Here is a 24,196-nt window from a genome sequence, read left to right on the forward strand (position 1 = left end):
TTAAAAAAAAAAAAAAAAACTCCCCCCGTACAGAAGACGCCTTTTTCGTCCAATGACTCTTATGTGTGATGTAAAAGAACTGAAAGTCCATGACCACTGGCTAGAGAATTATATACGAGGTGAGACAGGAAATGCTGTGGTGGCGAACGTGCGCCACAGTTCCTGTCCTGTTATAGGGTGAAGGACACACAGGTGTGGCAAGATTAAGGCCTGTCCAGCGTGTCTCCCTCTTCGACAGGTGCTGAGAAGAGCGGAAGACGGGAGTAACGGTGAAGAAACCATGGTAGTTGTATTATTATTAAAAGACTCCGGTAAATGTTCCTCACCAACAGGATCCTGACATGTTGCATGTTACAAGACGTGCACTTTGTATCGTTTATTTCATTGGTTCTCAAACCGCACGGAGCAAATAAAGAGGAAATCGGAGAAAATAAGCATTGTTGTTGAGGGCGGCGGATTTTTTTGGGGGGGGGGGCTCGGGGATTTTACAGCAGAGGCATTACAAGGAATCCTATCAATGAATGTTCAGTCTGTATTTTGTTTTTCGGATGTTTGAGTGGATTAAAAAAAGTTTTTGTTTATTTCCGTTTTCTGTTTTGGAGTTCCCCCATCCAGTAGGGTGCGGCAACAGACCTTTTCCGGTGTATTCAGCCCTAAAGCACGACCAAAGAAGAGTTTCCTTGGCAGCTGCAGAGAGGTATTTGGGTGTGTGAGACTTGACGTGAGAATAATTACAGGGTGTGTCCCATCCTTTCAGGTTATTATTATTTTTTAACTAGGAAAGTCAGTTAAGAACAAATTCTTATTTACAATGACGGCCTACAACGGCCAAACCCCGAACGACGCTGGGACAATTGTGTGCCGCCCTATGGGACTTCCAATCACGTCCGGTTGTGGTACAGCCTGGATTCAAACCAGGGTGTCTGTTGTGACGTTTCAAGCACTGAAATGCAGTGCCTTAGACCGCTGCGCCACTCGGGAGCCCAGGTAGGACCACGGGTGGCCTGAGGTAGGACTAAATAGATTGAAATCGTGGAGTAGGGTGGTGTTATTTTGAATTTCATAATTTATTTTGTTTGTGTTGTGTTAGGGTATTTGTTTATTTTATTATTTTTTTTTTCAAGCAAAGTATAAGGGAGTTGTACTCCAGTCTAGTAGGTGGTGCTAATTCAACATTTATTGGATGCCAACCGCCGTTAAACCACACCGAAGAAGAAGAAGAAGAAGAAGAAGTGTTTCCGTTAAGATGGCTGTCGGTGCCTTCCCCATCGCCAAGCTCCTCTACCTCGGTGTACGGCAGCTCAGCAAGCCCGTGGCCAACAAGCTCAAGGCTGGGGCTCTCCGGAGCGAGTTCTTCAAGACATATGTTTGTCTTCCACCGGGACAGAGTAAGTCATTTCGGTTTCATTGAAGCTACGGGCTGAGTGGTTCTGTTAAACGGGAGGTTGGGGAGAGTCGAAGGACGGGAGCGTCATGTAATAGTTAACCAATAGAATTCCCCTGTCACTGCCGCTAGGCCAATAGTTTACATGGGCATGGTCGTGAAGAACGCCCATTTGTGACTTTTGGAGGTTGAAATAGGAATGGTCCAATGATACGGTAGATACGTCAGTCAGGAGAATTATCCAGCGAACCATGTAGCCAATTGGAGCGCGTTAAAATTAATGAGTGCCGGACTTTGTTCGTTTGTCATTGAGATTGTCTGTAGGAAATGAAATGTTAAGTGCTTTTTTTTAGCCATTACGAATGAAATGTAACATTTTACCTCCAGCAGTAGTATTACGCTATTAGCTATGTCACTATAGATTAAAAGAGTTAAATTTTGCATGGCTACCGTTGTCGCCTCCTCTTTCTCTGGGTGTTATTGGCAGTTGGCATCTAACGTTATAGTGCATTATCTCCACCTATTGTACTGGAGCGCCGCTGCCTCCCGCCTGTGTACTGGAGGCCTAGTTTAAACATGAACCAATATATAAAGGGGTTCCTACAGATGCAGGAATGCCCTGAATTGCGTGCTGCAGTTGCCCGGTTCTACTTTGGATGAGCCATGTTTACAACCTCTTCTTGTCTCTGTGAAGTTTGAGTTTACCTAGTGAACACCCCTGTAACTGCATCACAGATAGAACAAGGAGACAGATGTTTCACCGATTTGTTTTGAATAAATCTGAAGCATTTTCCGGTTGGAATTTCTACTCCCCACCATATATGGTGAGAAGGAAGCCCCGTGGCTGGCGGTGGGAGAGTATGGCGTGAGATGGAACTGGGCTGACATTCTACTGATTTTCTTCTCATTGAAGAAAACGCCTGCTCTTAAAGTTTTCTGTTACGAACAAAGTGCACTAAGTTTTGTAGACGTGACCTTTTGCCCAAAGTTTAAATGGCGTTGTTTACAAGGTGTGCAAGGGCTCGAATTGAGTTATTACACACGTGAACTACAGGGGAAGTAAATAGATACATGCTAGAAAGCACCAATAGGATCTCATTAGGTTGTTATACACACTAAGCTTCATTTACTCACATTGAAAACACAGATGTACTATCTTGGGTTAGTTATAAATATCTTTGGCGGCGTTTGGTTCTTACAACTGTATAGTTGATACATGGGCTGGCCAGACCATAATGCTGGGATACCAGTGACTGACCACCCGTTCTTGGCAGGGGTAGTTAGCCTAAGAATGGACTCAAAGGAGCTCAATGTTATTCTTTATAGTCCAAGGACCTTATACTTTCTGTCTTAGAAGTGAATTGGCTCTCTGGCAGCCAAAACAGCCAAATACTCCCATCTGAATCGATTCTCAATTATGGTACGGTTCTAGAAATAAAGCCCTCCTACTTTCATATCACATCAGTTGCCGCCAACAGTATTTTTTTTCAGTAGCTAGGTTTCTATCCAAATGGCGACCGATTTTTCTTGTGAATATTCTAAAATCCGCCTTAAGAAAATATGCCAATGGTTCCCACCAGTGGTGTATTTGCACCAAACTGACTTGTTGCGGATAAAAGGCAGAGCGTGATGATGTTGTGCACACAGAATGTACTTTTTCACTTAAGTTTTCATGTCCTGAATCAAAAATCTAAAGTTCAGTGTATCTCCATCGCACTTTCAACTCCACTGATCGTTTGGTCAGAAAAACTGTCGTGTTAAATAGCAAATGTGCCTCCTCTGGTCTTGGCATGTGGTCTCTAGCCCAACAGCTCACAGATACAGTGCTGCTCGGCTAGTTTACATGATGTATTATTACGGGTAAGAGAGAGAATATTTTTATTTGTCAAACGGCAGACGAGCATCGATCTTCGTGTCACCAGAATAAGACCCTAGATATTTATTGGAATGGAGCATCATCATCACCACACACTGTCATCATCATAGAATATGTGGACAACTACAAATACCTAGGTGTCTGGTTAGACTGTAAACTCTCCTTCCAGACCCACATCAAACATCTCCAATCCAAAGTCAAATCTAGAATTGGCTTCCTATTCCGCAACAAAGCATCCTTTACTCATGCTGCTAAACATACCCTTGTAAAACTGACCATCCTACCAATCCTCGACTTCGGTGATGTCATTTACAAAATAGCCTCCAAAACACTACTCAATAAATTGGATGCAGTCTATCACAGTGCCATCCGTTTTGTCACCAAAGCCCCATATACTACCCACCACTGCGACCTGTACACTCTCGTTGGCTGGCCCTCGCTTCATACTCGTCGCCAAACCCACTGGTTCCAGGTCATCTACAAGACCCTGCTAGGTAAAGTCCCCCCTTATCTCAGCTCGCTGGTCACCATAGCAGCACCTACCTGTAGCACGCGCTCCAGCAGGTATATCTCTCTAGTCACCCCCAAAACCAATTCTTCCTTTGGACGCCTCTCCTTCCAGTTCTCTGCTGCCAATGACTGGAACGAACTACAAAAATCTCTGAAACTGGAAACACCTATCTTCCTCACTAGCTTTAAGCACCAGCTGTCAGAGCAGCTCATAGATTACTGCACCTGTACATAACCCATCTACAATTTAGCCCAAACAACTACCTCTTTACCTACTGTATTTATTTATTAATTTATTTTGCTCCTTTGCACCCCATTATTTCTGTCTCTACTTTGCACTTTCTTCCAATGCAAACCAACCATTCCAGTGTTTTTTAGTTTTTATTTTACTTGCTCTGTTGTACTCACTTCGCCTCCATGGCCTTTTTATATTTTATTTATTTATACATATATCTGTTTGCCTTCACCTCCCTTATCTCACCTCACTTGCTCACATTGTATATAGACTTATTTTTTTTCACTGTATTATTGACTATATGTTTGTTTTTACTCCATGTGTAACTCTGTGTTGTTGTATGTGTCGAACTGCTTTGCTTTATCTTGGCCAGGTCGCAATTGTAAATGAGAACGTGTTCTCAATTTGCCTACCTGGTTAAATAAAGGTTAAATAAATAAATAAAATAAAATCATCGTCATCATCATCGTCATCACCATCACCATACACTGTCATCACCATCACCATACACTGTCATCACCATCACCATACACTGTCATCACCATCACCATACACTGTCATCACCATCACCATACACTGTCATCACCATCACCATACACTGTCATCACCATCACCATACACTGTCATCACCATCGCCACCATACACTGTCATCACCATCGCCACCATACACTGTCATCACCATCGCCACCATACACTGTCATCACCATCGCCACCATACACTGTCATCACCATCGCCACCATACACTGTCATCACCATCGCCACCATACACTGTCATCACCATCGCCACCATACACTGTCATCACCATCGCCACCATACACTGTCATCACCATCGCCACCATACACTGTCATCACCATCGCCACCATACACTGTCATCACCATCGCCACCATACACTGTCATCACCATCGCCACCATACACTGTCATCACCATCTCCACCATACACTGTCATCACCATCGCCACCATACACTGTCATCACCATCGCCACCATACACTGTCATCACCATCGCCACCATACACTGTCATCACCATCGCCACCATACACTGTCATCACCATCGCCACCATACACTGTCATCACCATCGCCACCATACACTGTCATCACCATCGCCACCATACACTGTCATCACCATCGCCACCATACACTGTCATCACCATCTCCACCATACACTGTCATCACCATCGCCACCATACACTGTCATCACCATCGCCACCATACACTGTCATCACCATCTCCACCATACACTGTCATCACCATCGCCACCATACACTGTCGTCGTCGTCACCACCATACGCTGTCATCATCTGTAGCTGAATAAATTGATTTCTTTCCTGACTTGTTGTAGTGGGAGGACCACACGTCAATCGCATGACTCCATGTTTACTTCAGGGTGGTGGGTGGAGTCCATATTTACTTCAGGGTGGTGGGTGGAGTCCATATTTACTTCAGGGTGGTGGGTGGAGTCCATATTTACTTCAGGGTGGTGGGTGGAGTCCATATTTACTTCAGGGTGGTGGGTGGAGTCCATATTTACTTCAGGGTGGTGGGTGGAGTCCATATTTACTTCAGGGTGGTGGGTGGAGTCCATATTTACTTCAGGGTGGTGGGTGGAGTCCATATTTACTTCAGGGTGGTGGGTGGAGTCCATATTTACTTCAGGGTGGTGGGTGGAGTCCATATTTACTTCAGGGTGGTGGGTGGAGTCCATATTTACTTCAGGGTGGTGGGTGGAGTCCATATTTACTTCAGGGTGGTGGGTGGAGTCCATATTTACTTTAGGGTGGTGGGTGGAGTCCATATTTACTTCAGGGTGGTGGGTGGAGTCCATATTTACTTCAGGGTGGTGGGTGGAGTCCATATTTACTTCAGGGTGGTGGGTGGAGTCCATATTTACTTCAGGGTGGTGGGTGGAGTCCATATCTACTTCAGGGTGGTGGGTGGAGTCCATATCTACTTCAGGGTGGTGGGTGGAGTCCATATCTACTTCAGGGTGGTGGGTGGAGTCCATATTTACTTCAGGGTGGTGGGTGGAGTCCATATTTACTTCAGGGTGGTGGGTGGAGTCCATATTTACTTCAGGGTGGTGGGTGGAGTCCATATTTACTTCAGGGTGGTGGGTGGAGTCCATATTTACTTCAGGGTGGTGGGTGGAGTCCATATTTACTTCAGGGTGGTGGGTGGAGTCCATATTTACTTCAGGGTGGTGGGTGGAGTCCATATTTACTTTTACTGACACAAAAAGGCCTGTTGGTGCGTCCACAAGTAGACGCCAGCGCGTCACACAGCGCTACCAAAACAAAGATCTACATCTACGCAAGAGGCATTAATCACTCGATACAAAACATGGATTTACTATATTTTTTATGAATTTTCTCAGGCCCCCCCCCCCCCCCCTGGATAAATATCAGCCTGTGGGTCGCTGGACTTGAACCTGGCTTATGGTCTTACCACCTGTTGTATAAAATAGTAATGGCACCGGTTCTTTCTTCCCTCCCGTTCTAGTTTACCACTGGGTGGAGATGAGGACCAAGATGAGGATCATGGGTTTTCGGGGTTCCACCATCAAGCCCCTGAACGAGGAGGCGGCAGCAGAGCTGGGTGCAGAGCTGCTGGGGGAGGCCATCATCTTCATCGTCGGAGGAGGGTGTATGATCCTAGAGTACAGTAGACAGGCGGCCAACTCTAAGAGGAAGGAAGAAGAGCTGAGTCACACCATTGGCAGTCTGCAGACACAGATCGGAGAGCTGACCTTGAACGCAGAGACACTGGACGCCAGGCTAAGAGAGGTCAACAGGTTGCTGCTCTCCTTACCACCTCCAACCCAGGCACCGTCTGCTCCTGCTACCACGCAACTTCCTGTTTCGGATCCTGCTACCACTCTGGCTTCCTCTTCTGTGGATCCCAGTCAAAAGAAGTGATACAATGTGTAATTTCTGAAATAGCCTGGTGGTCGCCAGATCTGTTTTGTCTTTAGCCAAGTTCTCGCTCATGTCATAACTAGCCTTTTTCATATCTGGCTCTCTCAATGTAGTGTTGTCAGACGAAACTAAAGTCCTATACACACACACACTCTGCAAACGGAGCGACGGAGATTTGTTTGTATTGATTCCTGCTTGCTTTTGTGAGGCAGAATTTTTGGAATGGACCGTATACGCCGCTCTGTTTGAGTCGTATGTTTGTGTGTGTAGAGTCCTTTCCGTCTAGGTTATGATGCCACACGATTCAGTTGTTGGCTAAAACAGACACAGATCTCTGTCCACCAGGTTATGTCTGTTAATGAAAGGACTGTGAAGCTTATCGTATGCTTCCCAGATGAAACAGTTTGTGCATATATTATGATGTTTGCTTCGGTCTTTGGCAGGGTTTTTTTTTATTTTTTGGGGGGGGTGTTAATTTTTATTCTTGAGGCAAGTCTATGTTCGGTACTCCTAGTAGTAGTACCTCCTACCAGTAGTAGTACCTCTACCAGTAGTAGTACCTCTACCAGTAGTAGTACCTCTACCAGTAGTAGTACCTCCTACCAGTAGTAGTACCTCCTACCAGTAGTAGTACCTCTACCAGTAGTAGTACCTCTACCAGTAGTAGTACCTCCTACCAGTAGTAGTACCTCCTACCAGTAGTAGTACCTCTACCAGTAGTAGTACCTCTACCAGTAGTAGTACCTCTACCAGTAGTAGTACCTCTACCAGTAGTAGTACTCCTACCAGTAGTAGTACCTCCTACCAGTAGTAGTACCTCTACCAGTAGTAGTACCCCTACCAGTAGTAGTACCTCTACCAGTAGTAGTACCTCTACCAGTAGTAGTACCTCTACCAGTAGTAGTACCTCCTACCAGTAGTAGTACCTCCTACCAGTAGTAGTACCTCTACCAGTAGTAGTACCTCTACCAGTAGTAGTACCTCTACCAGTAGTAGTACCTCTACCAGTAGTAGTACCTCTACCAGTAGTAGTACTCCTACCAGTAGTAGTACCCCTACCAGTAGTAGTACTCCTACCAGTAGTAGTACTCCTACCAGTAGTAGTACTCCTACCAGTAGTAGTACTCCTACCAGTAGTAGTACTCCTACCAGTAGTAGTACCTCTACCAGTAGTAGTACCTCTACCAGTAGTAGTACCTCTACCAGTAGTAGTACTCCTACCAGTAGTAGTACCTCTACCAGTAGTAGTACCCCTACCAGTAGTAGTACCCCTACCAGTAGTAGTACTCCTACCAGTAGTAGTACCTCTACCAGTAGTAGTACCTCTACCAGTAGTAGTACCTCTACCAGTAGTAGTACCTCTACCAGTAGTAGTACTCCTACCAGTAGTAGTACCTCTACCAGTAGTAGTACCTCTACCAGTAGTAGTACCTCTACCAGTAGTAGTACCTCTACCAGTAGTAGTACTCCTACCAGTAGTAGTACTCCTACCAGTAGTAGTACTCCTACCAGTAGTAGTACTCCTACCAGTAGTAGTACCCCTACCAGTAGTAGTACCTCTACCAGTAGTAGTACCTCTACCAGTAGTAGTACCCCTACCAGTAGTAGTACTCCTACCAGTAGTAGTACTCCTAGTAGTAGGAACTATTGACGGGATTCTTCAATGAAATGTTTGTCATTCAACAAGTAGCCTCTGCTGAGATGTTTTCAGGAGAAATGGAAAGAGGGCATTAATAACCAACCAATACCATCTCATCTCTGCCTCCACATTTACCTGAATTGGTTGACCAGTGCAGAAGAGAACCTCCCTCGACACTGTTTTATTCTCCTGGTAAAGACCCGGGATGTTGATTCAGGCCTGTTCTATTCTCCTGGTAAAGACCCGGGATGTTGATTCAGGCCTGTTCTATTCTCCTGGTAAAGACCCGGGATGTTGATTCAGGCCTGTTCTATTCTCCTGGTCTTGATGTAGTTTCAGGCCTGTTCTATTCTCCTGGTAAAGACCCGGGATGTTGATTCAGGCCTGTTCTATTCTCCTGGTAAAGACCCGGGATGTTGTTTCAGGCCTGTTCTATTCTCCTGGTAAAGACCCGGGATGTTGATTCAGGCCTGTTCTATTCTCCTGGTCTTGATTTAGTTTCAGGCCTGTTCTATTCTCCTGGTCTTGATGTAGTTTCAGGCCTGTTCTATTCTCCTGGTAAAGACCCGGGATGTTGATTCAGGCCTGTTCTATTCTCCTGGTAAAGACCCGGGATGTTGATTCAGGCCTGTTCTATTCTCCTGGTAAAGACCCGGGATGTTGATTCAGGCCTGTTCTATTCTCCTGGTAAAGACCCGGGATGTTGTTTCAGGCCTGTTCTATTCTCCTGGTCTTGATGTAGTTTCAGGCCTGTTCTATTCTCCTGGTAAAGACCCGGGATGTTGATTCAGGCCTGTTCTATTCTCCTGGTAAAGACCCGGGATGTTGATTCAGGCCTGTTCTATTCTCCTGGTAAAGACCCGGGATGTTGTTTCAGGCCTGTCTTTGACAGCTGCTATGTTCGGTGTTCAACGAGCGACGATTCGTTTTCATGCACATGTTTTCACTGAGAAATACAGCACTAAACATCTGTTAGATTGGGGAAATACTGCACTAAACATCTGTTAGATTGGGGAAATACAGCACTAAACATCTGTTAGATTGGGGAAATACAGCACTAAACATCTGTTAGATTGGGGAAATACAGCACTAAACATCTGTTAGATTGGGGAAATACAGCACTAAACATCTGTTAGATTGGGGAAATACAGCACTAAACATCTGTTAGATTGGGGAAATACAGCACTAAACATCTGTTAGATTGGGGAAATACAGCACTAAACATCTGTTAGATTGGGGAAATACTGCACTAAACATCTGTTAGATTGGGGAAATACAGCACTAAACATCTGTTAGATTGGGGAAATACAGCACTAAACATCTGTTAGATTGGGGAAATACAGCACTAAACATCTGTTAGATTGGGGAAATACTGCACTAAACATCTGTTAGATTGGGGAAATACAGCACTAAACATCTGTTAGATTGGGGAAATACAGCACTAAACATCTGTTAGATTGGGGAAATACTGCACTAAACATCTGTTAGATTGGGGAAATACAGCACTAAACATCTGTTAGATTGGGGAAATACAGCACTAAACATCTGTTAGATTGGGGAAATGGTGCAACTAAGACTTCCTCTGCAAAAAAAGTCAACATTTATTTACAGATTTCTTGATATATCTCAGATTAATTTGACCGGTTTTGAGGGAAGTGTTACTGGGTATGTTGCTACGGTGGCTCAAGAGGGACAAAGCACAGTGTAGATTCACTCCCCCCCCCCCCCCCCCCCTCCTAATTTTTCAAGTGATGTTCATTAAGGCATATGTGAGCAGATGTTTTGTTTAGCCGTGCAGAGTTCTGCTAGAAGATAACCGACCCTCTATGCAGAAGCCTTCATCAGTTAAGTGGAGGAAAGTGCGACCACAATACAGCGTCTGCTGCTATATGCTAAGGATTTCCTGTAGCGCTGGGTGGGAGTGGACCTATATCTTAATACTTGTGGGTTTTGCTGTGTGTCAGGGGCTGCTGCTGGAGCAATGATTCGCTGTCATATAGTGTATTCATTTGGTGTGTGGGGGTGGGGGGGTTCAATGCTTTATTTAACACTGAACAAAAATATTAAAAAAAAAAAAAAACGCAACATGTAAAGTGTTCACCCCATGCTTCATGAGCTGAAATAAAAAATCCCCCGTTATTTTTCCATACACACAAAGCTTATTTCTCTAAAATGTTGTGTGCAATTTTGTTTGCATCCCTGTTAGTGAGCGTTTCTCGTTTGCTAAGATTAATCTATCCACCTGACAGTTGTGGAATCTCAAGAAGCTGATTTAAAATGGCATGATCATTACACAGGTATATATATATACACTACTCCACGGCCTGGACAAGGGGAACTTTTTCAACATATCACATGTCAGTGGTTGAAATGAAGCAGCTATATTGAACAGTGATTGGTTTGGCTTGGTGATAGTAATAGTGACTGCATGGGGTTCTATTATGCTTAGACTAGGAGGAGACCATGTGACCTGACCATGTGACCTGACCAGGAAACACTGGCCCTATATGACAGTGTTTCCCTCCTCCAGTACCTCCACTCATTTTTTGTTGTTGGCCCAGATGACAAATTCCCCTGGTTCAACTAATTGAGGACTTGATGAAGTTGAATCGGTTGTGCTTGTTTGTGGCTACAACAACAATGTGTTATTTTGTAGGACTGGAGGTGGGAAACGTTACTATATGGCTACCAGTGGCGGAAAAAGTACTAAAATCTCATTCTGTAGTAAAAGTGAAGATATTTTAATAGAAAGTTACTCAAGTAAAATTTTGTCATCCCGTAAAATACTACTTGAGTAAAAGTATTTGGTTTTAAATATACTTAAGTATCAAAAGTAAATGTAGTTGCTAAAATATACTTAATAAGTATCAAAAGTAAAAGTATGAATAATAAAAAAATGTCCTTATATTAAGAAAACCAGATGGCACAATCTTCTTGTTTTTTATTTTCGCATAGCAAGGGTCACATTCCAACATTTAGACATAATTTAAAAACAAAGCATTGGTGTTTAGTGAGTCCACCAGATCAGAGGCAGTAGGGATGAGCAGGGATGTTCTCTGTTTAGTGAGTCCTCCAGATCAGAGGTAGTAGGGATGAGCAGGGATGTTCTCTGTTTAGTGAGTCCTCCAGATCAGAGGCAGTAGGGATGAGCAGGGATGTTCTCTGTTTAGTGAGTCCTCCAGATCAGAGGCAGTAGGGATGACCAGGGATGTTCTCTGTTTAGTGAGTCCTCCAGATCAGAGGCAGTAGGGATGAGCAGGGATGTTCTCTGTTTAGTGAGTCCTCCAGATCAGAGGCAGTAGGGATGACCAGGGATGTTCTCTGTTTAGTGAGTCCTCCAGATCAGAGGCAGTAGAGATGACCAGGGATGTTCTCTGTTTAGTGAGTCCTCCAGATCAGAGGCAGTAGGGATGACCAGGGATGTTCTCTGTTTAGTGAGTCCTCCAGATCAGAGGCAGTAGGGACGACCAGGGATGTTCTCTGTTTAGTGAGTCCTCCAGATCAGAGGCAGTAGGGATGACCAGGGATGTTCTCTGTTTAGTGAGTCCACCAGATCAGAGGCTAGAAGGGATGGCCAGGGATGTTCTCTGTTTAGTGAGTCCTCCAGATCAGAGGCAGTAGGGATGACCAGGGATGTTCTCTGTTTAGTGAGTCCTCCAGATCAGAGGCAGTAGGGATAACCAGGGATGTTCACCTGATAAGTATGCGAATTGGACCATTTTCTGTCCTGCTAAGCATTCAAAATTTACTTTTGTTTGTCAGGGAAAATTTATGGAGTAAAAAGTACATAATTTTCTTTAGGAATGTAGTGGAGTAAAAGTCAAAAATATAAATGGTAAAGTACAGATACCCCCAAAAAACGACTTAAGTACTTTCCACCACTGATGGGTGTTTTGACCCAGGTAGGGAGAGTGTTTTATAACTCCTTGCACGACAGTATGACACAGGGGAAACTAACTGGCAATAATATTTGCTGACTTGAAAATTTGAAATGTGTACATTTAGCTACATCAAATGTTGCCTACCTTCTCCAAGTACAACAGAGCTTTACTATGGTTCTGTCTAGGTGGGATACAGACTTTTAGGTGAGATAAAGACTTATGAAAAGGGTTAGCTAAAATGCTCTCCTAGCCTGCTATGAAAAGTCAGTTCCTGGTTGTAGCTGTACTCCATCTTGTCCAGGGTTTTCCCAAACTCTTTTTTTTTGTTGCTTTAGCTCTACACAGCTGATTCAAATAATCAACGAATCATCAAGCTTTGATCAGTTGGATCAACTGTGTAGTGTTTATGGGGCAAAACCCAAAATGTGCATCCATTGGGGTCCCCGAGGACCTTGGGAAACGTTGATCTAGTCACAGCACTGTATTATTGTCTTGTTTATTTATTTATTTTTTTATTTTTATTTTTTTATCCCATTTTCTCCAATTTTCGTGGTATCCAATCGCTAGTAATTACTACCTTGTCTCATCGCTACAACTCCCGTACGGGCTCGGGAGAGACGAAGGTCGAAAGCCATGCGTCCTCCGAAGCACAACCCAACCTAGCCGCACTGCTTCTTTAACACAGCGTGCCTCCAACCCGGAAGCCAGCCGCACCAATGTGTCGGAGGAAACACCGTGTACCTGGCCCCCCTTGGTTGGCGCGCACTGCGCCCGGCCCGCCACAGGAGTCGCTGGAGCGTGATGAGACAAGGATATCCCTACCGGCCAAACCCTCCCTACCCCGGACGACGCTATGCCAATTGTGCGTCGCCCCACGGACCTCCCGGTCGCGGCCGGCTGCGACAGAGCCTGGGCGCGAACCCAGAGACTCTGGTGGCGCAGTTACCTACTGTATTATTGTCTTGACTCACTGTGTGAATCCCTTCCCTAGTTGGTGATGTACTGTGACGTAAAATAAATTGCTGGAAATTTAATGGGTATAAAATATAAAGTGAAATTTACTAATCATGTGTTCTCTGCAGTTTATTGTTATAAAACTGTACAATATTGCTTAGATTTGAAAAAATTATCCAAGGCCTAAAATGTTGGGTATGTTCAACGATTGGCCAGAAGATGGAGGTAGTGCGTGTGTTGTTGATGACATCCGCTATCTGCGGTGTTGCCATGTTTGCGGTTTCCGGCTAAATTTGTCCCGTTTAAAAACGAAGTCGCGGGTGGAAAAGAATTGGTTGAGGGATTTTGGGCTATTTCTAAGTTGCAGCACGGCTGCCATGGTATTTCTCTTAAAAACATATATTTAACTGTTACCTGCTGCTGACTGTCATATTTACTGTTCACTTTTTATTGTTTATTTCACTTGCTTTGGCAATGACAGCTATTGGCTGAGTCAGGTGAGAACGGATGTTGTGACAACTTTCTACCAGTTTTAGGTAGGCTATTTAGATTGTCATTATGGAGACATCTATTTCAAACACGTTTTCCGTAAAAAAAAAAAATACGTTTGAACTGACGCACATCGATAAATAATGGCGACAAAGCACTGGAAAACGACTTTGGGCGCACTAGAGCGCATGACATACATTGGTTAAGAGGTGGTTTAAACTACATTCTAATGTGGACTTTGCTTAAAGAAAACGGTATCAAGCGACGTGTTTTATGCATGCTCAGTTCTTAGGTCTCGGGGGGGCTTCCCGAGTGGATATTTAACATAGAAGTTATGGAACTCTCTCACGTGGTTCTTTTTATGGGGAAAAATCCTGAATGGAACTGATATTAAATGTGGAGAATGATCCATTTGCCTCCGTTGGCCATCAAGTAGCCTATTAATATTTATACAATTTTAGGCTACCATTTGATACAATAAATATGTCAAAATGACGATATCTATGGAGTCATTGCAAATCAATGTTCCCCTTGTGCAGTCTACCTGGAGCTGGCAAACCAATTTAATAAATAGGCTATAACTTCAGTTTATTGTTGTTGTAGCCTTATGTTAGTATGCAATTATTAATGGACATGTTTCGTTAATTAAATTGTACGTTTTCAAAGCGCTATCGCAATTGTCGATCAGTTAGAACGCATTAGATTGACGGTGACAGTCATATTAGACTACAAGTAAAACAAAAACAGAAACACTGACTGTTGTTGACAAGCATATTCAGTATATATACATATTATTAATATTTAATTCAGTGATTGAAATTATGACCCCATCCTCAGTAGCCTATTCAAGCAGCCTATTGGGGGAAACAACCGCTTCTTACCTCGAATTCGCCTCGCTATTCATGTTCAATACTTTCGTCTGTTTGAACTAAGCGAGCTGCTAAATCGTTCAGGTTATATATTGTCTAGGCTACTGTAGTCTATCTGAAATGTAATCGGGGACTATAGGCTACCTTCCTTTATCCAAGCAAAATGTAATTACGATCATAAACCCAGATTTTAGTCTGTAGCCTATTGAAATGACAAGTCAATCTCGCAAATGGGCCATTTTATAACAGGTTGCAGTCTTAACATCTGGCACATAATAGCAGCACAATTGCCAGAAAATAGCCTAACATTAGTTTTGTCTTTATGTTCGTCCAAGTATTTCTTGCTCAGAGATTTTGTGATCCTCTGTCCAACTTTCATCACTCAAACTCCCCTGTCGGATTTGACATCACTCAAACTCCCCTGTCGGATTTGACATCACTCAAACTCCCCTGTCGGATTTGACATCACTCAAACTCCCCTGTCGGAATTGACATCACTCAAACTCCCATGTCGGAATTTGAACAGATGCGCAAAGGGGATTTATTGATAAACCTGATTCGAGCCCTGAATGCTGATCGGGTGAAATCCGTGGTATATCAGACCATATTTTTTATTTTATTTTAATTTCACCTTTATTTAACTAGGCAAGTCAGTTAAGAACAAATTCTTATTTACAGTGACGGCCTACCAAAAGGCCTCCTGGGATTAAAAAATAAATAAATAAATACAATATAAATATAGGACAAAACACACATCACAACACTACATAAAGAGAGGCCTAAGACAACAACTTAGCAAGGCAGCAACACATGACAACACAACATGGTAGCAGCACAAAACATGGTACAAACATTATTGGGCACAGACAACAGCACAAAGGGCAAGAAGAGAGAGAGAACAATACATCATACAAAGCATATACCGGGGTTCTAATTACGTTGGTAACCATTTTATAATAGCAATAAGGCATCCTGGAGGTTTGTGGTATATGGCCAATAAACCACAGCTAATGAATGTAACCAGGCACACTATGTTGCGTCATGCTTAAGAACAACCCTTAGCCGTGATATATTGGCCATATACCATACCTCCTCTGGCCTTATTGCTAAATCATAGCAGTCAAAACGAGTTAAATTCATCCATTGATGAAAAATGATCTGTCAAGTTTAATAACGGAAAATTATATTTTGTCTTCCGAAATTTACCAATTCCTTTTATGTCATGTCATAGCTAACAATAATTATTAACTTGAGGAAAAACGAATTTTGCTTCTAATGTCGATACAACGATAACATTATGGAAAAGTGCTTTTATTGTATAAATATGGCTACTCTTCTCTTGCGCGGGTTTTGTGTTGTCATTGTAATAGACATTTGAGCTAGACCTGGCAACCTGCTTATCATAAATCCCATTCGAGCAAGCGTCCGTCTGTATTTATAGGCCATTTTGTAGCGGGGCATCAAGCAAAGGTACAAAACTATGTTTTTCATATTTGCTATTTCGCTCTATTTCATATTTTGTATGTGAATATTTGTGTTTGCACGACGATGTATTTGTAACTTTATAGGAACACTCAAATGCGCAGTGAAGCTTTTTTTTCACCGTTGCACAAACCAACTGTCATCGGGCGCAGTGACAGATGTCATCATGCAGCTAGTGTTAGCATTATAGCTAGCGGTACAGTAGCTACATTTAGCAACCATAATGTTATTCAGATCATGTAAATGACTGCTATCAATGGAATTATGTTATCGAGGCAGTTTTTCAGTTTATATTTGCGCATTGGCTTGTATCATTGGCTATCATAATCATTTAGTAAGCAGTGTTTACAGTGCATCATCCACCTAGCCAGTTGGCTAACAACAGTGCATGGTGTTAATATTCAAGTTGGCGCCAGTTTCATAGTGGACATAGATATACAGTGTCGTTCTTGCTACAATAGGCTACGAATTCAACCCGAGGGTGCATTCTGTGCAATTACTTTTATTCATTGAGTTTTGTTTGTTATCTATGCAGAAACATTTAATAGTTGCATAGATCTCCATGCACCATGAGGAGTGCTGAGGTGAAGAAACTGAAAGTGAACGAGCTGAAAGAGGAGCTGCGTCGGCGATCCCTGGACACCAAGGGGCTGAAGGCTGACCTGGTGGAGCGGCTCAAGGCGGCTCTGGAGGCGGAAGCTGCGGAGCCCGGGGGAGCTGCAAGGGGGACACCGGAGCAGGAGTCGGAGCCGGAGCAGGAGCCTGAGCAGGAGCAGCGGGGAGATGGAGAGGAAGGACTCTCAGCCGGGTTGTTGGGGGATAAAGGATTCCCGAACAAAGGTAGAACTAGACAGACTTCCTATCTGTGCACATGAAATGTCAAGCAGGGAACATTTCCTTTGAAATATAATGAGGTTTCTGCGGGGTTAAAGTTCTCCCTCACATCGACCGATTTCCGTCATATGGTTTCTGGAGAGGTCGTTTTTGAGATCAGTTTAGATCCGCAATAAAATCTCTGTGGGGACCACAGCAGCGCTGAACGCAGACGGCGGTGTGTAGACTACTGTAGCTATGTAACGGCTTTCCTCCTCCTCTTCATCAGAAGAGGAGGAGCAGGGATTGAACCAAAATGCAGCGGAGTTTGAAGACATGATTTATTAAACAATACGGAAAAAACACGAACTTGACTAATAAACTAACAAAACAACAAACGGTGTAGACAGACCTGGACGACGGACTCACATAACACACGAGAACGCACGAACAGGGAAAAAAGCCTACACATAAATGACGATGAACAAACAAACCGAAACAGTCCCGTATGGTGCGACCAACATAGACACAGCTAGACACATACACTCAACACAAACCTATACACTACACCCAACACCCCCTTTACCATATAACCACCCAAAACCGATAAAACACAAACATTCCCCATGTCACACCCTGACCTAACTAAAATAATAAAGAAAACCAATAATACTAAGGCCAGGGCGTGACAAGCTACTGGCAAAGTAATTCAAAGCCTATACTTTATCACTCAGGATGTAATTTTTAAGTGCTACTATTTTTGCTATGTTGTTTTTAAAACAAAATCAGACAGTAGTTTACCTATTTACCTAGTCGGCTGCTGTTGTGTGTTGTATGATAAATAAATATTCCTTTTGACGTGCATTTAAGTTGTGAGAGCCATAGGAAGGAGATATATTTTGACAAACAGTCAACAATTCTTAATGCAATCACGGGAAAACGTTTTTGAAAGCAGTTTTGGCCTTTGTTTATGCTTTTTTTAAAGAGGGGGATACCAATTTTAAATGGCTATTGTGTTTTGCCCAAGCACTACACCGCTGATTCAAATAATTAAAGCTTAATGATTAGTTGATTATTTGCATAGTGCTAAGGAAAAAAAACTAAATGTGCACCTCTTGGTGTCCCGAGGATTATTTATTTATTTATTTAACTAGGCAAGTCAGTTAAGAACAAAATCTTATTTTACAATGACTGCCTACCCCTGCCAAATCCTCCCCTAACCCCGACGCTGTGACAATTGTGCACCTACCTATGGGACTCCCAATCATGGCCGGTTGTGATGCAGCCCTGGATCTAACCAATCCTTCAATTGCTTGTGTGGTATCATTTTACAAATGCAGTTTTTACAACCAGAGTTTCAAGCATCGTTTAGTAGCTGCACAACATAGCTCTTAAAGGGGCAATGACATCTTAAAGGGGCAATGTCATCTTAAAGGGGAAATGACATCTTAAAGGGGCAATGTCATCTTAAAACCTGTTGGGGATGGGGGCGCTGTTTAGACTATTTATGCTAATTGGGTAATTTTTGAAACGGCTTCCCACAAAATCCTTGATCGTACAATATGCATATTATTATTATTGTTGGATAGAAAACAGTCTATAGTTTCTATAGGAGTTGAAATTTTGTCTCTAAGTGGAACAGAGCCCATTCTACAGCAATTTCCCTGACATGGAGTCAGATTTGAGAAATGTTGGCCACTGTTCTGAAGTCAGTTAAAAGGGCACTGTCATTGCTATGACTATACGGACACTTCTTACGTCTTCCCCTGGATGCCTTTACGTGATGACGATTCCAATGGGGTCGATTGCGCTTTCACAGGCACTACAAATGAAAAAACCCTGAGGCTAGTCATTCTTTTGGAGCTGCGTCATGCGCCTAGAGGACACCGGCCCGCACCTGTTCCAAGCGTTAGTTTAGCCTGTTATATTTCTCCGGTCATCTTTTCACTCGTTATAGGAGTTAAAAACATCATAAGGTAGTTAATTTAAAGCGTTTTATAGCAATTTATATCCGTTTAGTGCGATTTTGGGACATTTATTTTTGAAACGATGTGAATAGTTGGGCACGCTTTTCAGTTCATCCCGAACGCAGTTGGCATTTCCACATGGCAAGAGGACAGCTTTCCACCAAAAGACGCTTACTCCCAAGAAAGGATCCTTTGCCCAAGATACTGATGGAAGAACAGCTCAAGGTAGGACATTTTTATTATGATAAATCGTGTTTCTGTCGAAACATTTTAGTGGCTTAGGACGCCATGTTTTTTGACGTAGCTTCGCTTGGCGCAAACTGTATTGAAAAGTAAGGATAAATTAAAAAATGTAATTCCGCAATTGTATTAAGAATTAAATTGTCTATCAATCCCTGTCCACCCTATATTTTTTAGTCACGTTTATGAGTATTTATGTATAAGAGTAGATCACTGTCTAAGTGGCGCAAGGACATATTCTGACCAGCTGAGTTACATTTCACATTGTCTAACCATGATTTTGGTGGCTAAATATAAACGTTTTCGATCAAACTCTATATGGATTGTGTAATATGATGTTACAGGAGTGTCATCTGAAGAATTCTGAGAAGGTTAGTGAAAAAATTAATATATTTTTGGCGATGTTGACGTTATCGCTCACTTTGGCTAGAATCAATGCTGGGCTGCTATGTGCTATGTGCTATGCTAATATAACGATTTATTGTGTTTTCGCTGTAAGACACTTAGAAAATCTGAAATATTGTCTGTATTCACAGGATCTGTGTCTTTCGATTCGTGTATGCTGTGTATTTTTACGAAATGTTTGATGATTAGTAAGTAGGTAAACACGTTGCTCAATGTAGTTTTTCTATTCCATTTGTGACGGTGGGTGCAATTGTAACCTATGCCATCTACCTGAAATATGCACTTTTTTCTAACAAAACCTATCCCATACCATAAATATGTTATCAGACTGTCATCTGATGAGTTTTTTTGTTGGTTAGGGGCTATAAATATCTTAGTTTAGCCGAATTGGTGATGGCTACTGGTGTTGGTGGACAAATAAAAGATGGTGGATTATGCTAATGTGTTTTTAGGTAATAGATGTACATCTTTACATATTGTGTCTTCCCTGTAAAACATTTTAAAAATCGGACATGTTGACTGGATTCACAAGATCTGTGTCTTTCATTAGCTGTATTGGACTTTAATGTGTGAAAGTTAAATATTTAAAAAAAATATTTTTTTTGAATTTCGCGGCACTGGTTTTTCAGTGGGGGGGGGGGGGGGGGGTGTGCCGCTAGCGCCCCGCTGATCCTAGACAGGTTAAAGGGGCAATGACATCTGAAAGGGGCAATGCCATCTTAAAGGGGCAATGCCATCTTAAAGGGGCAATGTCATCTTAAAGGGGCAATGACGTACGTTTGGAAAAGAAACAAAACAAACCCCCAAAAATTTGAGAGGGAGAATTGTAATTATTTATATATTCACATTTATAATAAAATTATCATTATTAAGAATAATAACAATCAGACACATATGCATGATCCAATATGTTAGAAAGTTAATATAATTTTTAACTATATGTTATGGGACCCATTTCTGGAAGTGGAAATTATATTTTATATGCTGTCAGCATAATTTTATTTTCATAAATTTTGAAGTAGAATTTACTTTTAAAAAGTCACCAGAATGGAGCTTCTCAGTCCTTCTACATAAATATTATCCTGGGGGGTACCCCGGAGCCCCTAAGCAAGAGGACTGGAATTGGTCAAACTCGCAGTTTAATATTTTCACTAAAGGCATGCTGGTCATGACTTTGTTACATTAAAGGGGAGGTTAACATAGCCCCTGACAATAGATCTGAGATCAACATACGTTTCAGTCATGGAATTTTGTTATGCTTTAACCTCTGGGTACTGTATATTGTTGAGTATATGATAACCGTGCATGATAACAGTGCATGATAATAGTGCATGATAATAGTGCATGATAATAGTGCATGATAACAGTGCATGATAATAGTGCATGATAATAGTGCACGATAATAGTGCACGATAACAGTGCACGATAATAGTGCACGATAATAGTGCATGATAACAGTGCATGATAATAGTGCATGATAATAGTGCATGATAACAGTGCATGATAACAGTGCACGATAACAGTGCACGTTAATAGTGCACGATAACAGTGCATGATAACAGTGCATGATAACAGTGCATGATAATAGTGCACGATAATAGTGCACGATAATAGTGCACGATAACAGTGCACGATAACAGTGCATGATAACAGTGCATGATAACAGTGCATGATAATATGCAATTATATGCATGATTTTACATTGCAATATTAGCTACCTTGAACTTCAGTAACTTGTTGAATGCTGAAATGGTCTTTGATTTCTTGTGTGTAAATAGATTCTCTAGACATTGGTGCAGGAGGAGCCCCTGAGGAGGAGAGCAGGGGGGTGGAGAGAGAAGGGTCGTCTGATTCTGATCTGGGCTTCAGCGTGCCTGTCTTCACTGCAGACGTCTCTCTCCCTGTCCCTGTTTTCAAGACAGAGGAGACCAAATTAGCCCTGGCAGAGCAGCGGCAGGGGCAGTCTGAGAGGAAGCAAGGTAACAACCCTGGCTATGGTCTTACCCATAATGAAAATAAGGCTGTGTTTACACAGGCAGCCTATTGGCAAAAGAGCCGATCTGATTGGTCAAAATACTAATTGGGGGGGGGGGGGGGGGGGGATCAGAATTGTGCTGCCAGTCTAAATGCAGCCTAAATGTCCTGAGGGAGGGACCAATATAGGAGGCTTGGCTTTAGTAGTACAGCAGCCCGACATCATGGACATTTTTAATGGGCCTTCCTTTTCCATACAGTCTCTCTACAAGTTCCTCTGACGGACTGTTCCTGTTAGGATCACATGCCAATCACTCTTTATTTGTTGTCCCAGAGTATGAAGTGAAGGTGGAGGTGAAGAAAGAGGACGAGGAGAAAAAGGAGGAAGAGCAGCAACGTGATCAGGAGCAGCCAGACCTGCAGCCGCAGGCAGGGGTGGGGCCAACCGACAAATGGGAGGAGAAGGCGGAGCAGAAGGCGGAGCAAACCAAGATGGAGGAGGGAGACAGACAGGAGGGAGACAGACAGGAGGGAGACAGACAGGAGGGAGACAGGCAGGAGGGAGACAGGCAGGAGGGAGACAGGCAGGAGGGAGACAGGCAGGAGGGAGACCGGCAGGAGGGAGACCGGCAGGAGGGAGACCGGCAGGAGGGAGACCGACAGGAGGGAGACCGGCAGGAGGGAGACCGTCAGGAGGGAGACCGACAGGAGGGAGACCGACAGGGACGCAAGAGACCACATGACGAGGACCGGGGCAATGGCTACTACGAGCACCGTGATGACAAGAGGTAAGGAGAAGGAAAGCTCAGCTACTGCTACTACTACTACTGCTACTACTGCTTCTACTACTACTACTACTACTACTACTACTACTACTACTATTACTGCTACTACTACTACTGCTACTACTACTACTACTACTACTACTGCTACTACTACTACTACTGCTACTACTACTGCTGCTACTGCTACTACTGCTACTACTGCTACTACTGCTACTACTACTACTGCTACTACTGCTACTACTGCTACTACTACTACTGTACTACTACTGCTACTACTGCTGCTACTGCTGCTACTGCTGCTACTGCTACTGCTACTACTGCTACTGCTACTGCTACTACTGCTACTGCTACTGCTACTACTACTACTACTGCTACTACTACTGCTACTACTGCTACTACTACTGCTACTACTGCAACTACTGCTGTCACGAACCGGCTCAAAGCCCGTAACAAAAGGGAGACACGTGGAGATAAGAAGTAACAAAATATATATTTATTAAATAAAGAAACTATGTATAATATACAATGGTGTGTGTGTTCAGTAATCAGTAGTGTAAGTGAATGTTTTGCATGGATGAATGTGATAATGCAAGGTGTTGAAAGATGCTAAAACAAACAACCAAAAAGCACAACCAAACGCAACAAAATCTATCAAAGTGTCTGTATGGAGAGAGTCTCCTTGATGAATGGGGAAGTGGTGATTTTATCCTGGGAGAGTGGGCCCAGGTGTTCCCCATGTAGCTGACGACCCTCCCAACTCCACCCACCGGCATCCTAATAGGGAAACAAGAGCAAGGAGAGAGAGAAAACGGTAGACAGAGTGGGAGGGTCGTCACATTCCCCCCCATAAAACCGGGGACCAACAAGGACCCCGGAACAACATACCGCCCTCTGCGTCCCAAACTGACACAGCACTTGCGTCCCAAATTTATGAGGGGTACGTGTTCCCTCTTCCAAATTTGCCCCAGCCAATCTCCTCTCCAGACCTCAGCAACCTTTGTGCACGGGAAGCAACCTTTAAGAGGAAAGAAGACTCCCCAGACCTCAGCAACCTTTGTGCACGGGAAGCAACCTTTAAGAGGAAAGAAGACTCCCCAGACCTCAGCAACCTTAATACATAGGAAGCAACATTTAAGAGAAAAGAAGACACCCCAGACCTCAGCAACATTAGTGCATAGGAAGCAACTTTTAAGAGGAAAGAAGGCTCCCCAGACCAGGACGGAATAGACAGGAAAGACAGAACCTGACCATACAAACATTCAGGAAGAGGGCGCACGAGACCACATCAGCTACAACCTCCAACGAAAAGAACAAAGTCCTTAATTTTTTTTAAACTCCCAAACGATTCATAGCCACTTCCCAACGTAACAGACTACTCATTTCACTCTACCTTTTTTTTTTGTACGAGGCCAAGGACCCACACAGTCAATGATCGAATACTCAAAAGGTTGGCTGAGTACAGGAGTAGGAAACAGTGGTACCGGCTTAATAGCTTGATTAGGTTTACCAGTTAATTGACAGGTGTGACAAGTTTTGATGAAATCAGAGACATCCCTCTTTAATCTAGGCCAAAAGAAATGTCGTAATATGCGATGGTATGTTTTCCTCACACCCATATGTCCAGCAACACCATTGTGAGAAGTTGTCAAAACCAACTCACGAAGCTTTACTGGTACCACAACCTGACTAATCGCCTCCCCCAGAAAACGACTACCATGAGACACCCACTTTCTCATCAGGACATCCTCTTTGAGAAAATAGCAATGGGTGACAT

At 43.1% G+C, this 24,196-nt stretch overlaps 4 protein-coding genes across 5 annotated transcripts in view; 3 read left to right on the forward strand and 1 right to left on the reverse strand.

The window, feature by feature from the left end:
• The first annotated feature begins 1,211 nt into the window (after positions 1-1,211).
• Positions 1,212-7,533, forward strand: opa3 (outer mitochondrial membrane lipid metabolism regulator OPA3). The gene is made up of 2 exons (XM_055895179.1): positions 1,212-1,388; positions 6,509-7,533. The coding sequence occupies exons 1-2, from the start codon at positions 1,247-1,249 to the stop codon at positions 6,922-6,924; spliced, it is 558 nt and encodes a 185-aa protein (XP_055751154.1). The 5' UTR covers positions 1,212-1,246; the 3' UTR covers positions 6,925-7,533.
• A 562-nt stretch (positions 7,534-8,095) lies between these two features.
• On the forward strand, positions 8,096-13,512 carry LOC129832526 (uncharacterized protein DDB_G0271670-like; the record flags this gene model as incomplete). Its single annotated transcript, XM_055896646.1, has 1 exon — positions 8,096-13,512. A coding segment is annotated over one exon (480 nt), but the record flags the coding sequence as incomplete, so codon positions are not given.
• Positions 13,513-15,443: 1,931 nt separating this feature from the next.
• hnrnpul1 (heterogeneous nuclear ribonucleoprotein U-like 1) overlaps positions 15,444-24,196 on the forward strand; it is a 56,526-nt gene continuing 47,773 nt past the window's right edge. For both annotated transcript variants that reach the window (XM_055895175.1, XM_055895176.1), the window contains exons 1-4: positions 15,444-16,226; positions 16,774-17,078; positions 21,442-21,642; positions 21,972-22,425. In XM_055895175.1, coding sequence (XP_055751150.1) covers positions 16,808-17,078; positions 21,442-21,642; positions 21,972-22,425 — 926 coding nt within the window. In that variant the 5' untranslated portion in view covers positions 15,444-16,226; positions 16,774-16,807. The remainder of the gene's footprint in view (positions 16,227-16,773; positions 17,079-21,441; positions 21,643-21,971; positions 22,426-24,196) is intronic.
• The window catches only part of LOC129831755 (uncharacterized), a 3,538-nt gene continuing 2,190 nt past the window's right edge, over positions 22,849-24,196 (reverse strand). The window contains exons 1-2 of the mRNA XM_055895177.1: positions 23,466-24,196; positions 22,849-23,408 (exon numbers count right to left, since the gene is read on the reverse strand). The exon at positions 23,466-24,196 is cut by the window's right edge and continues 2,190 nt beyond it. Coding sequence (XP_055751152.1) covers positions 23,799-24,196 — 398 coding nt within the window. The 3' untranslated portion in view covers positions 22,849-23,408; positions 23,466-23,798. The remainder of the gene's footprint in view (positions 23,409-23,465) is intronic.

The sequence above is a fragment of the Salvelinus fontinalis genome, chromosome 33 (genome assembly GCF_029448725.1).
Source record: "Salvelinus fontinalis isolate EN_2023a chromosome 33, ASM2944872v1, whole genome shotgun sequence".
Taxonomy (NCBI): Eukaryota; Metazoa; Chordata; class Actinopteri; order Salmoniformes; family Salmonidae; genus Salvelinus; species Salvelinus fontinalis.

What these genes read in the sequence shown, in the direction of transcription:
- opa3 (XM_055895179.1), top strand. Translation starts at nt 1,247, where the DNA reads ATGGCTGTCGGTGCCTTCCCCATCGCCAAGCTCCTCTACCTCGGTGTA. An exon ending in TTGTCTTCCACCGGGACAGA is followed by an intron (nt 1,389 to 6,508) that starts GTAAGTCATTTC and finishes CTCCCGTTCTAG; the next exon opens with TTTACCACTGGGTGGAGATG.